Source organism: Microcaecilia unicolor, chromosome 7 (assembly GCF_901765095.1).
Source record: "Microcaecilia unicolor chromosome 7, aMicUni1.1, whole genome shotgun sequence".
NCBI classification, from domain to species: Eukaryota; Metazoa; Chordata; class Amphibia; order Gymnophiona; family Siphonopidae; genus Microcaecilia; species Microcaecilia unicolor.
In genome coordinates, this window is record NC_044037.1 from 137,877,000 (window position 1) to 137,890,067 (window position 13,068).

General features: G+C 49.5%; 1 protein-coding gene across 3 annotated transcripts in view; it reads left to right on the forward strand.

Annotated features, from left to right (window-relative positions):
• The window catches only part of TBCCD1 (TBCC domain containing 1), a 467,458-nt gene that overhangs the window by 231,625 nt on the left and 222,765 nt on the right, over nt 1-13,068 (forward strand). For all 3 annotated transcript variants that reach the window (XM_030209751.1, XM_030209750.1, XM_030209752.1), the window contains exon 5: nt 12,357-12,543. In XM_030209751.1, coding sequence (XP_030065611.1) covers nt 12,357-12,543 — 187 coding nt within the window. The remainder of the gene's footprint in view (nt 1-12,356; nt 12,544-13,068) is intronic.

Genomic DNA, 13,068 nt, shown 5'->3' on the forward strand with positions numbered 1-13,068 from the left:
GAATCCTGCAGCAATTTGGTTGCATGCTTTAAATTCATCTGGTACCCCTCTTGGAACCCCAATTGCGTCTGTGTACACCCTGTCATCAAAGGAGCCGGAGGGCGAGGTGCTCCGTTTTGTTCTGGGGGTCTGAGGGTGCAAAGAGGCAATGGTAAGTGAAATAACCAACTTAACCAGGGCACATTTTCCCTTCCACTTCAGGCTCAAAGTCTGGTAAAGGGTGTTAGTCCCACAATACCACCATACATCAGCTCTGGGATGGGTAAAACTAGTGAAATTAACCAGGTCAAAAGTGTTCTCCAGAGTAACATTGCATTTGGTCAAATTACCCACAAACTTTAGATTGCATTTTGGGTTTCTACCTATGCAGGTTGGGAATACCAGCTTTGGATCCGGTTTCCTGAATGCTACTACTACTTAACATTTCTAAAGCGCTACTAGGGTTACGCAGCGCTGTACAATTTAACATAAAAGGACAGTCCCTGCTCAAAGAGCTTACAATGCAGGTGGGATTCCCAATCGAAGGGGTATTTCAGGATACTGCTTACTCAAAGCTAAGCAGGATTTGTTGTCGGACACGACATGCACTTGAAACCCTCTGGATGGTTGCTGGAGTGTAATGGAAAAGGAACCACTATTGAGCATATTTTCAAAGCACTTAGCCTTCCAAAGTTGCATCGGTTTCTATGGAACTTTGGAAGGCTAAGTGCTTTGAAAATATGCATATATGAGTTCTATTCGGGCCTCTGCACAGAAGTAACAGTTAGATACATTCAAACTGGCTGTGGGCTGTGAGCCCATTCTAACCATAGGTTATGTTCGCCAAATCCGGTTTCTATCATAGCCAACTCTTTGGTGCTGCTTACTTGGTGGACCTGGAAAGGGATTACCACCTCGGGTGATTTAGTGGGCATCAAGGGGTTTTGAGTCGTTACCGGGGGAGGCACAATTAAGAAGGTGGCCATTGGATCTCTTCCTGTGGCATCTAAGCCTAGGGTATAGGCTCGGTAGGTGGCCAAAGTCACCCCTCTGAACGTGATGGCAATCGGGTTGCACTTATTCACTTGACAATTAGGTGGTGTTCGTGTTCTCATTATTGAGAGAGTCCTTACAAAGGAATCTGGGGGCTGTGGCTGCCAATCTCCTGCATACCACCGTACCATTGACCAGCTTCCACATGTAGAAGAGGTGCATATGTAAATGTTGAATGATGAATAGTATCTTTGGTATGGTACATCACCACACCTGGTGTAGGTGCAGAAGTCAAAAGTGATAACATCTGTTTCATTAGTAGGGGCTAGTTGTATCCTGTAAGAGATCAAGGAGTCGGGCCCTATGATCTGTGCTCTCAAAGGGAGTGGAGCAATGGTTAAAAAGCACAACAAAAGCTGACAGAGGAGCAACCCACAGTCAGTTGTTGGAGATCACTGATAATACAAATGTGTGCTCTGGAACGGCACAGCATTACGGACCTGGCATCTGGCATCAGAGGCCGGAGACCTATTCTGCAAAATTTGGTCCCCCTACTGGGACACCCTGACACCAGTTGCTAGGAGCAAAATTTTAAATGCTTGAACTGGGGGAGGGGGGAGGTAGGGGAAGGGTGTGAGGGGAAGGGGGAAAATCTGGGAAAGTTGAATGTGAAGTGTTAGCATACATGGTTATAGCATGAGATGTTGTTTGTAATCACTGTGCTTAGAAAACAATAAATATGATTATTAAAAAAAAAGCACAACAAAAAACCAAGGGTGGCCATTTTGATTACAATTGAGAATATTAGATCAGGGCTGAAGGAATGGCAATTGACAGGTGGTGAGTATTGCAGTAAAAGAATTAATCCTAATGTTTCAGCAATAATAGGGATTACCAAGAGAGCTATTCCCATATAAAGTAGATAGGGATATAGTATCAAGTACCTGTGTATTCAGGAAAGATTCTGATGGCTCCTGCTGGGGAGAGGGTGTACACCTCTAGTGGTCTGCTTCCTACTTCTCTAAAGAATAACCAGGGCCTCCAACTGGTGTTGAGGAGATTGAAGGTGAGTAGCCAAAAATCAACCACTTCATGAGTATCAGGCCTGACCAAAGGTATGTCTGTCTGTTCTAATCTTAACTTAGCCCTGGGACAAAGATGCTTACTATAGGGTGGATAGGTACATCTACAGTAATAAAGAGTCAGATAAGCGTAGTACATATCATAGATGACAGCCTTCGAGGGAACCTCTCTGGTAGATGGCTAACTGGCCAATCTATTAGAGGTGGTCTTCATGGGTCTATTTAACCCAAAAAAAAGATGGCAGGGAACTGATGTGAAATGAGTAGTGCTAATAAACCATCTGCTTTAATACAGACTGTGAGGGAGTCCCTTGATAGCACTCCCTCACAGTATCAGAACCACGTTAAAACTTAGTCCTGGGGGGAGGGGGGGATGGTCATCACAGGATGACGTCTTGCTGAGCGGCAGTTCCTTGCCTGAGCTCCAAATCTACCTCAGATAATCGTTTTTAATCTTCCCTGTGCAATGACAATAAAGTGGAATTTTTTTGACCGGACGCGCTTCAGAACACACACAGCTCCTGGTAGGGGGTGCATATTCAGTTCTTGCAATGGGTGTACTGAATGTTCTCCGAGGACAAGCAGGCTGCTTGTTCTCACTGATGGGTGACGTCCACGGCAGCCCCTCCAATCGGAATCTTCACTAGCAAAGTCCTTTGCTAGCCCTCGCGCGCCCGCGCGCACCGCGCATGCGCGGCCGTCTTCCCGCCCGAAACCGGCTCGAGCCGGCCAGTCTTCTTTTGTCCGCACTCGGTACGGTCGTATTTTTAGCCTTGTCGAGCCCCGGAGAGTCGACCTCGCGCGTCCATATTGTTGAACGTGTTTTTTTCTTCATAAAAGCTTTCCTTGTACTCGGGAAGTGCTCCGGAACCCCTCCACCGGGTTTCGTTTCAATCCTCCCCGTATTTCCAGCTTTTGGCCCCGATAAGTTTTCTTTCGTCGTCGGGGTAGGCCTCTTTTCGGCCTCGGTCGAGATTTTCTCCCTCTAAAGTTTTGGTGCTCTTTTTCCGTCATTTCGGACTTTGATTTCGCCGGCGTGATTTTTCCGCCCATGACATCGAAGCCTTCCAGCGGCTTCAAGAAGTGCACCCAGTGCGCCCGGGTTATCTCGCTCACTGATCGACACTCGTCGTGTCTTCAGTGTCTGGGGGCCGAGCACCGCCCTCAGAACTGTAGTCTGTGTTCCCTGCTTCAAAGGGGGACTCAGGTAGCGAGACTAGCCCAGTGGAACGTTTTGTTCTCGGGCTCTTCGTCGGCATCGGCACCGGGATCTTCGAGTGCATCGACGTCGTCAGCGTCCAGACCATCTTCCTCGGCCGCCCTTGCATCGAGTGCATCGAGGCATCGGGCCTCTGCATCGGCGCCGAGACATCGGATAGCTGCATCGACGTCGGTGGTACCGGGACCTCGTCTGCTGATGTCGTCGGACGGTGGTGCATCGTCAGGAGTGCAGGTGAGGGCTGTCCATTCCCCTGCTGGTGGCGGTGAGCCTTCGGGTGGGTCTCCTCCCACCCTGAGGGCTCCTGCGGTACAGCCCCCCCGAGACCGACCTTCTTCGGCCTCGGCCCCGAGGAAGCGACGGATGGATTCTACGTCCTCCTCGTCGGTGCCGGGGAGCTCCGGTGACATGCTTCGGAAGAAGTCGAAGAAGCATCGACACCGGTCTCCTCCCCGCGTCGGCACCGAGAGCTCTGGGTCGCCGAGGGATTCGGCACCCAGCAGGCATCGGCACCGAGAGGACCGCTCACCCTCTGTCCAAGAGGTGTCGATGCGCTCCACTCTGGACAGCCCGGAACAGCCTCCTCGCCCGGAACAGGTCCTGACGTCGACGCCTGCATCGACCTCACAGCCTTTCTCTGCAGCCGCTCTAAACGAGAGCCTCCGGGCCGTTCTCCCAGAGATTCTGGGAGAGCTGTTGCGCCCTACCCCTCCGGTACCGGCGGTGCTTGCGCCTCCGGTACCGTCGAGCGTGGCGCCGGCTGGCCCATCGCCCAGGTTGAGGTCCCCGGCAGCGGCCACCTCCCAGGAGGGCTCCCCGACTACGTCGGCGGAGGGAGCTTCGCCGATGCGGGCGAGGGAGTCTACCTCTCAACGCCCCCATCGTGGACGTGGCTCCACTGAGTCGAGCAGGGCGAGGTTGCAGACACAGGTTCGTGAACTTGTGTCTGACACCGAGGGTGAGGCCTCGTGGGAGGAAGAGGAAGATCCTAGGTATTTCTCTGACGAGGAGTCTGAGGGTCTTCCTTCTGATCCCACTCCCTCTCCTGAAAGACAGCTTTCTCCTCCCGAGAGTCTGTCTTTTGCTTCCTTTGTCCGGGAGATGTCTACGGCCATCCCCTTCCCGGTGGTTGTGGAGGACGAGCCCAGGGCTGAAATATTTGAGCTCCTGGACTATCCTTCTCCACCTAAGGAAGCGTCCACCGTTCCCTTGCACCATGTCCTAAAAAAGACATTGCTTGCGAACTGGACGAAACCCTTAACTAATCCCCACATTCCCAAGAAGATCGAGTCCCAGTACCGGATCCATGGGGACCCAGAGCTGATGCGCACTCAGTTGCCTCACGACTCTGGAGTTGTGGATTTGGCCCTAAAGAAGGCTAAGAGTTCTAGGGAACATGCTTCGGCGCCCCCGGGCAAGGACGCTAGAACCTTAGACTCCTTTGGGAGGAAGGCCTACCATTCCTCTATGCTCGTGTCCAAGATCCAGTCTTACCAGCTCTACACGAGCATACACATGCGGAACAATGTGCGGCAGTTGGCGGGCTTGGTTGATGCTCTTCCCCCTGAGCAAGCCAAGCCTTTTCAGGAGGTGGTCAGGCAGCTGAAGGCGTGCAGAAAATTCCTGGCCAGAGGAGTTTATGACACTTTTGATGTTGCGTCCAGGGCCGCTGCTCAAGGTGTGGTGATGCGCAGGCTCTCATGGCTGCGTGCCGCCGACCTGGAGAATAGAATCCAGCAGCGGATTGCGGACTCGCCTTGCCGTGCGGACAACATTTTTGGCGAAAAAGTCGAACAGGTGGTAGAGTCTCTCCACCAGCGGGACACCGCATTCGACAAATTCGCCCGCCGGCAGCCTTCAGCTTCTACCTCTACAGGTAGACGATTTTTCGGGGGAAGGAAGACTGTTCCCTACTCTTCTGGCAAGCGTAGGTACAATCCTCCTTCCCGACAGCCTGCGGCCCAGGCTAAGCCCCAGCGCGCTCGCTCTCGTCAGCAGCGTGCGACTCAGCAAGGCCCCGCGGCGCCCCAGCAAAAGCAAGGGGCGAGCTTTTGACTGGCTCCAGCAGAGCATAGCCGACATCCAAGTGTCCGTGCCGGGCGACCTGCCGGTCGGAGGGAGGTTGAAAGCTTTTCTCCGAAGGTGGTCTCTCATAACCTCCGATCAGTGGGTTCTGCAAATAGTCCGGCAGGGGTACACCCTCAATTTGACCTCAAAACCTCCAAATTGTCCACCGGGAGCTCAGTCTTACAGCTTCCAGCACAAGAGGGTACTTGCAGAGGAACTCTCCGCCCTTCTCAGCGCCAATGCGGTCGAGCCCGTGCCATCCGGGCAAGAAGGGCTGGGATTCTATTCCAGGTACTTCCTTGTGGAAAAGAAAACAGGGGGGATGCGTCCCATCCTAGACCTAAGGGCCCTGAACAAATATCTCGTAAAAGAAAAGTTCAGGATGCTTTCCCTGGGCACCCTTCTCCCCATGATTCAGCAAAACGATTGGCTATGCTCTCTGGACTTGAAGGATGCCTACACACATATCCCGATACTGCCAGCTCACAGACAGTATCTGCGATTTCAGTTGGGCACGCGCCACTTCCAGTACTGTGTGCTACCCTTTGGGCTCGCCTCTGCGCCCAGGGTGTTCACAAAGTGCCTAGCTGTGGTAGCAGCGGCACTTCGCAGGCTGGGAGTACACGTGTTCCCATATCTCGACGATTGGCTGGTAAAGAACACGTCCGAGGCAGGAGCCCTGCAGTCCATGCAGATGACTATTCGCCTTCTGGAGCTACTGGGGTTTGTGATAAATTACCCAAAGTCCCATCTTCTTCCAGTGCAGAACCTCGAATTCATAGGAGCCCTGCTGGATTCTCGGACGGCTCGCGCCTATCTCCCAGAGACGAGAGCCAACAACTTGTTGTCCCTCGTCTCCCGGGTGCGGGCGTCCCAGCAGATCACAGCTCGGCAGATGTTGAGATTGCTGGGCCATATGGCCTCCACAGTTCACGTGACTCCCATGGCCCGCCTTCACATGAGATCTGCTCAATGGACCCTAGCCTCCCAGTGGTATCAGGCCGCTGGAGGTCTAGAGGACGTGATCCGCCTGTCCACGAGTTTTCTCGAATCCCTGTATTGGTGGACGATTTGGACCAATTTGACTCTGGGACGTCCCTTCCAAATTCCTCAGCCACAAAAAGTGCTGACCACGGATGCGTCTCTCCTGAGATGGGGAGCTCATGTCGATGGGCTTCACACCCAAGGAAGCTGGTCCCTCCAAGAACGCGATCTACAGATCAATCTTCTGGAGTTACGAGCGATCTGGAACGCTCTGAAGGCTTTCAGAGATCGGCTGTCCCACCAAATTATTCAAATTCAGACAGACAACCAGGTTGCCATGTACTATGTAAACAAGCAGGGGGGCACCGGATCTCGCCCCCTGTGTCAGGAAGCCGTCAGCATGTGGACCTGGGCTCGCCGGTACGGCATGGTGCTCCAAGCCACATATCTGGCAGGCGTAAACAACAGTCTGGCCGACAGATTGAGCAGGATTATGCAACCTCACGAGTGGTCGCTCAGCTCCCGAGTGGTGCGCCAGATCTTCCAAGCGTGGGGCACCCCCTTGGTGGATCTCTTCGCATCTCGAGCAAACCACAAAGTCCCTCAGTTCTGTTCCAGGCTTCAGGCCACCGGCAGACTGGCGTCGGATGCCTTCCTCCTCGATTGGGGGGAGGGCCTGCTGTATGCTTATCCTCCCATTCCTCTGGTGGGGAAGACTTTGTTGAAACTCAAGCAAGACCGAGGCACCATGATCCTGATTGCTCCTTTTTGGCCGCGTCAGATCTGGTTCCCTCTTCTTCTGGAGTTATCCTCCGAAGAACCGTGGAGATTGGAGTGTTTTCCGACCCTCATCACGCAGGACGAAGGGGCTCTTCTGCATCCCAACCTCCGGTCCCTGGCTCTCACGGCCTGGATGTTGAGGGCGTAGATTTTGCCTCTTTGGGTCTGCCAGAGGGTGTCTCCCGTATCTTGCTTGCTTCCAGGAAAGACTCCACTAAGAGAAGTTACTTCTTTCATTGGAGGAGGTTTGCCGTCTGGTGTGACAGCAAGGCCCTAGATCCTCGCTCTTGTCCTACACAGACCCTGCTTGAATACCTTCTGCACTTGTCTGAGTCTGGTCTTAAGACCAACTCCGTAAGGGTTCATCTTAGTGCAATCAGTGCATACCATTACCAAGTGGAAGGTAAGCCGATCTCAGGACAGCCTTTAGTTGTTCGCTTCATGAGAGGTTTGCTTTTGTCAAAGCCCCCTGTCAAGCCTCCTACAGTGTCATGGGATCTCAATGTCGTTCTCACCCAGCTGATGAAACCTCCTTTTGAGCCACTGAATTCCTGCCATCTGAAGTACTTGACCTGGAAGGTCATTTTCTTGGTGGCAGTTACTTCAGCTCGTAGAGTCAGTGAGCTTCAGGCCCTGGTAGCCCAGGCCCCTTACACCAAATTTCATCATAACAGAGTAGTCCTCCGCACTCACCCTAAGTTCCTGCCAAAGGTCGTGTCGGAGTTCCATCTGAACCAGTCAATTGTCTTGCCAACATTCTTTCCCCGTCCTCATTCCTGCCCTGCTGAACGTCAGCTGCACACATTGGACTGCAAGAGAGCATTGGCCTTCTACCTGGAGCGGACACAGCCCCACAGACAGTCCGCCCAATTGTTTGTTTCTTTTGATCCCAATAGGAGGGGAGTGGCTGTAGGGAAACGCACCATTTCCAATTGGCTAGCAGATTGCATTTCCTTCACTTACGCCCAGGCGGGGCTGGCTCTTGAGGGTCATGTCACGGCTCATAATGTTAGAGCCATGGCTGCGTCGGTAGCCCACTTGAAGTCAGCCTCCATTGAAGAAATTTGCAAAGCTGCGACGTGGGCTTCTGTCCACACATTCACATCCCATTACTGCCTGCAGCAGGATACCCGACGCGACAGTCGGTTCGGGCAGTCAGTTCTTCAGAACCTGTTTGGGCTTTAGGATCCAACTCCACCCCCCGAGGGCCCTGTTTGTTCTGTTCCAGGCTACACTCTCAGTTAGTTGGTAAATTTTTTAGGTCAATTTCTGTTATGTCCTCGCCGTTGCGAGGCCCAATTGACCATGGTTGTTGTTTTGAGTGAGCCTGGGGGCTAGGGATACCCCATCAGTGAGAACAAGCAGCCTGCTTGTCCTCGGAGAAAGCGAATGCTACATACCTGTAGAAGGTATTCTCCGAGGACAGCAGGCTGATTGTTCTCACAAACCCGCCCGCCTCCCCTTTGGAGTTGTGTCTTCCCTTAAGAGTTTGTCTTGCTACATACTGGACTGGCCGGCTCGAGCCAGTTTCGGGCGGGAAGACGGCCGCGCATGCGCGGTGCGCGCGGGCGCGCGAGGGCTAGCAAAGGACTTTGCTAGTGAAGATTCCGATTGGAGGGGCTGCCGAGGACGTCACCCATCAGTGAGAACAATCAGCCTGCTGTCCTCGGAGAATACCTTCTACAGGTATGTAGCATTCGCTATGGCAGTAAAAATGCCATGGCATGTGTGAGACAAACGCAAGGACAAACCTCTAAAGAGTGGCAGCGCCACCAACCGATCCTTCAGTGTTCACTCTACAGAATGAGGCAGTAAAAGAACTCACCAAAAACTTGTCAGCAGCAATAAAAGATAAGTTGTCAAAATTTCAAGCATCAGTAGATCATTTCAGAGACAGTCTAGAACGCCAAGGCTAGCACATCTTTCAGGCAGAACATCACATTTCATGGCAGAAAGACAGATCCAGCAAGATGGAGACACAAATCCAGGAGTTAGAAACCCAGTGCAAAATATCCAGGCACGCCTTGAGGATCAAGAAAAGAGGGGACACAGAAGCAACATCATAGGCCTCCCAGAAAACATCAAGGATTCTGAAATCAGATCTCTGGTTGAGGCCTGGATTCCAGAGGTGGTGGGTCTGGGCCTAGCGGGTATGATTGTCAGGGTGGAGAGGGTTCACCATGTGGGCCCTAGATGGGAAAATACTGCACGCTCTAGATAAGTCCTGCCCCGCTTACTAAGTTATGCAGGGGAGTGTGGTAGCCGTGTTAGTCCACTCTTAAGGTTATCGATAGAAATCAAACAAAATAAAACATGGAAAAGAAAATAAGATGATACCTTTTTTATTGGACATAACTTAATACATTTCTTGATTAGCTTTCAAAGGTTGCCCTTCTTCCTCAGATCCATTTGCTTATTTCCGATCTGAGGAAGAAGGGCAACCTTCGAAAGCTAATCAAGAAATGTATTAAGTTATGTCCAATAAAAAAGGTATCATCTTATTTTCTTTTCCATGTTTTATTTTGTTTGATTTCTATCGATAACCTTAAGTTATGCAGGGAAAGAGAAAATTTTGTCACTGTACCGCAAGAAAGGTGGTCTGAATTATAAATGCTCAAAAGTATTACTGTTCAATGATTACTCAGTTCCTATCACTGCAAATTACAGAGCTGTGGCCCTTTTTTGCTCCAAACTGCATAATAGGGGCATAAGATTTGTTGTTCAATACCTTGCTAAAGTGAAACTCTTCACGCAGGGTGGTGGAAACAAGATATGTGAGACCTTGGAGGACCTGAAGTCATATATACAGGAGCTTCAGCATTCCTGATTCCCCCTCCCCCCTCAAGTTTGCTGAATGATGCCATGAGGGCTTGAGATACAGAGAAAGTGGTGTGTCCTTCAAATTCTCTTGCTAACACTCATTGCAGTAATCAGTGGCCTATGTATTTCACACAAACTTGGGGTGAGAGCATTATTTAGTTGCAGTGAAATGTAGAGCCTTTCACACTACTACTACTACTACTTAACATTTCTAAAGCGCTACTAGGGTTACGCAGCGCTGTACAATTTAACATAGAAGGACAATCCCTGCTCAAAGAGCTTACAATCTAAATCCCCACTGGACTTTTGCATCTTTTTTTTTCTTTCTGCGCATGGTGGATTGTGCCATAATAATGAGTAGTATGGGAGATGGTCCTACCTTGCAGGTTCTCTAGTTCATAGACTTCCTGAAGTACTTGATGGCCTTCTGCAATTCCCATGAATTTGGAATGAGAGAACTGTTTTTGCAGTGGGGAGCAGTGTCATTCACAAACCCCTGTTGAACCGTACACCCCGTAGTCTGTGGGGGCAGAAAGGCAGGAGAATGACAGGCCAAAAGAGTGAAGCCTTGCAGGAGTATTATTTGGGCAACTTCTTTTTCTCCCAGCAGCATTTGCCTTATCCTCAAGATCTGCCATTGGCTCTCCTTCCAAGGCCAAAGGCGCATGACAGGTAACTTCTAAAATTCAGTTTGAAGTTTTTCAGGTTGGATGGGGAATGTGTTTGTGTTTCGCATTACTGAAGATGATGGGGAGGGGAGGGAAGGATTAGTTGTAATATTTTTTTACACGGTGCATTGCTCTTTGGTGGGGATAGTATATATGGGATAGTGAGCGGGGAGAGTGAGAAAATGTTGAAGTAAGGATGAGTGTGTTGCTGCGATGGGCTATGAATGTTGGGGTATTTCTGGAGTCATTGAGCTACATGGAGAGGGATGGGGAGGTGGAAGTTAAGGGAGGAAACCAGGATGGAAATATCCAGTTCATCTTGACATGTTTTCCACCCTAGGAGATACTGCTGGGAGGCCTCAGTGGGGAGCTTTAGCTTACAATATGCATTACTTACAGTGAATTTCTGGCATTCATAGTAAGATTAACTTAAAGTTTCTTACTTTGAATGAAGCAGGTTTTAATTCACTAATAAGGAGAACCAAACTTCTGGGATATCTTGAGAGGGCGGATATCGTGTTCCTCCAGGAAACTAATATATGTGCTGGGGAACATTAAAAAAAACTGCATAAGGACTGGATGGGGGACCTGGACTACTCTTTTTATAACTCCCAACAGAGAGGGCTAGTGATACTTGTATACAAGGAAATTGCCTTTAGTACCCACAAGCTAATCGAGGAACCTCAGTGCCGCTATGTCATATTAGCAGGGGAGCTGCAGAGATGTAATGTAGTCCTTTGCAATATTTGCATGCCAAATGTCTATTCTCACCAGTTTGTCTCACATTACCAAACTACATGCTGATAGTGGAGGGAGACTTTAACATTACTAGTGACCCAGCAATAGATTGTTAACCTCCATGCCTGATTAGGACGGATAATAAACAGACTGGAGTACATTTTTTGATGAAGGAACTTGGTCTCTCAGACACATGGAGAGCATATACTTCACGGGGTGGGGGGGTCATTTCATTTTGCACTGAAGGGTTCATAACATCTATTCTTGTATTGGCTACATTCTGGTCCCATCTAATTTTTATGTATACACCATAACTAGATGTTGTGGATATTTGTACTAGTTGATCAGTCCATCGTTTGATATTTGGAATTTTTTTGTGATGTGTGGACTGTTCCTGAATTTCTTCAATAAAAATTATATATTAAAAAAAATTACAATCCCACCCAGGGAGGAAGTGGCACGGGAGAGGTGGAGCCAGGAGGGCATGGTCAGGGAAGTATATAAGGCCATAACTAGGTTAAGCAGGCCCAGAGGGAAGTAGTGACTCCCCATGGCATATGCCTGTACCACCTATGTAGAAACTGCATCTGCTACAGTCAGGAAGGTCATGATCCACTTGGAATCTTGCAGAGTTTGTATTTTTGACCCAAGTAATTGCTAGAGACCACTGGTAATTTTGAGGAACCAGGCCATGGTCAAGTAAAGTGTGTTACTATGCTGAGAGGCAGTAAGGTACACAGTAGCATTGCAGGACCAACCACATGAGGACATTGTTACATTTATGGAGTGGAAGGACCCCTGACCTATCAGCTTTAATAAGTGTTATTTTCCTTTACCTGCAACTGCTCTGTGGCTCTGTCTTACCTGGGCCCACCCTTCTTCATGTTACCTATATTTATCTTGTTCCAAACACCCTTCTTCTTAGTGTAGATTGTGTCCTGGCTTCAGCTCCTTCTGTCTGTCCTCTTTCGCAGATCATCTTCCTTTTACTGTTTTCCTTAATACTGTTTACATTTTTTTTTTCAGTTGAAGGAACAACTAAACGAACGAAAGTGGCCTGCAGCCCTTACACAGCACCTGAGGGTCATCGTATGGTTGTGATGAGCCAGGTTTACAGGCAGACTCTAGCCAAGAGCTCAGAGACCCTGGTGGGTGCACATGTGAAGATTAACCAGTGTAATGAGTCCTTCATTTACCTGCTTTCTTCACTAAGGTGCGTTGTCTAAACTTACACTTTTCTGTGTACACTTTTTTTGTTGTTGTTTGTTGTTCCTTCACCAGAGCTTGATTGGATAGTAGAAAACCTGTAACTGTGGGGAGGAACTGTTTCATGGAAGATACAAGCTGCTAGTAGTGCAGTGATGGCAAATCATTTTTGATATCAGTAGTATAAAGTGTCAAATATATTTTAATCATTAAGTTGATGGGCACTAGTGTTATTTACAGCTGAGTACATTGATTACTTTGTGTTAGGTTCCTTATCTTTTGCCAGCGCAATTGGAAGAATTGAAATGAGCTATTTCATTATAAGATAAATGGTGGCACAGAAAGTATATTTTTTAGTTATAATTTCCATTTCATCATGCTGATCAATCCATAGACTGGTGGGTTGTGTCCATCTACCAGCAGGTGGAGATAGAGAGCAATCCTTTTGCCTCCCTATATGTGGTCATGTGCTGCAGGAAACTCCTCAGTATGTTCTCTATCTCAGCAGGTGGTGGTCACACACAGCAGCAGC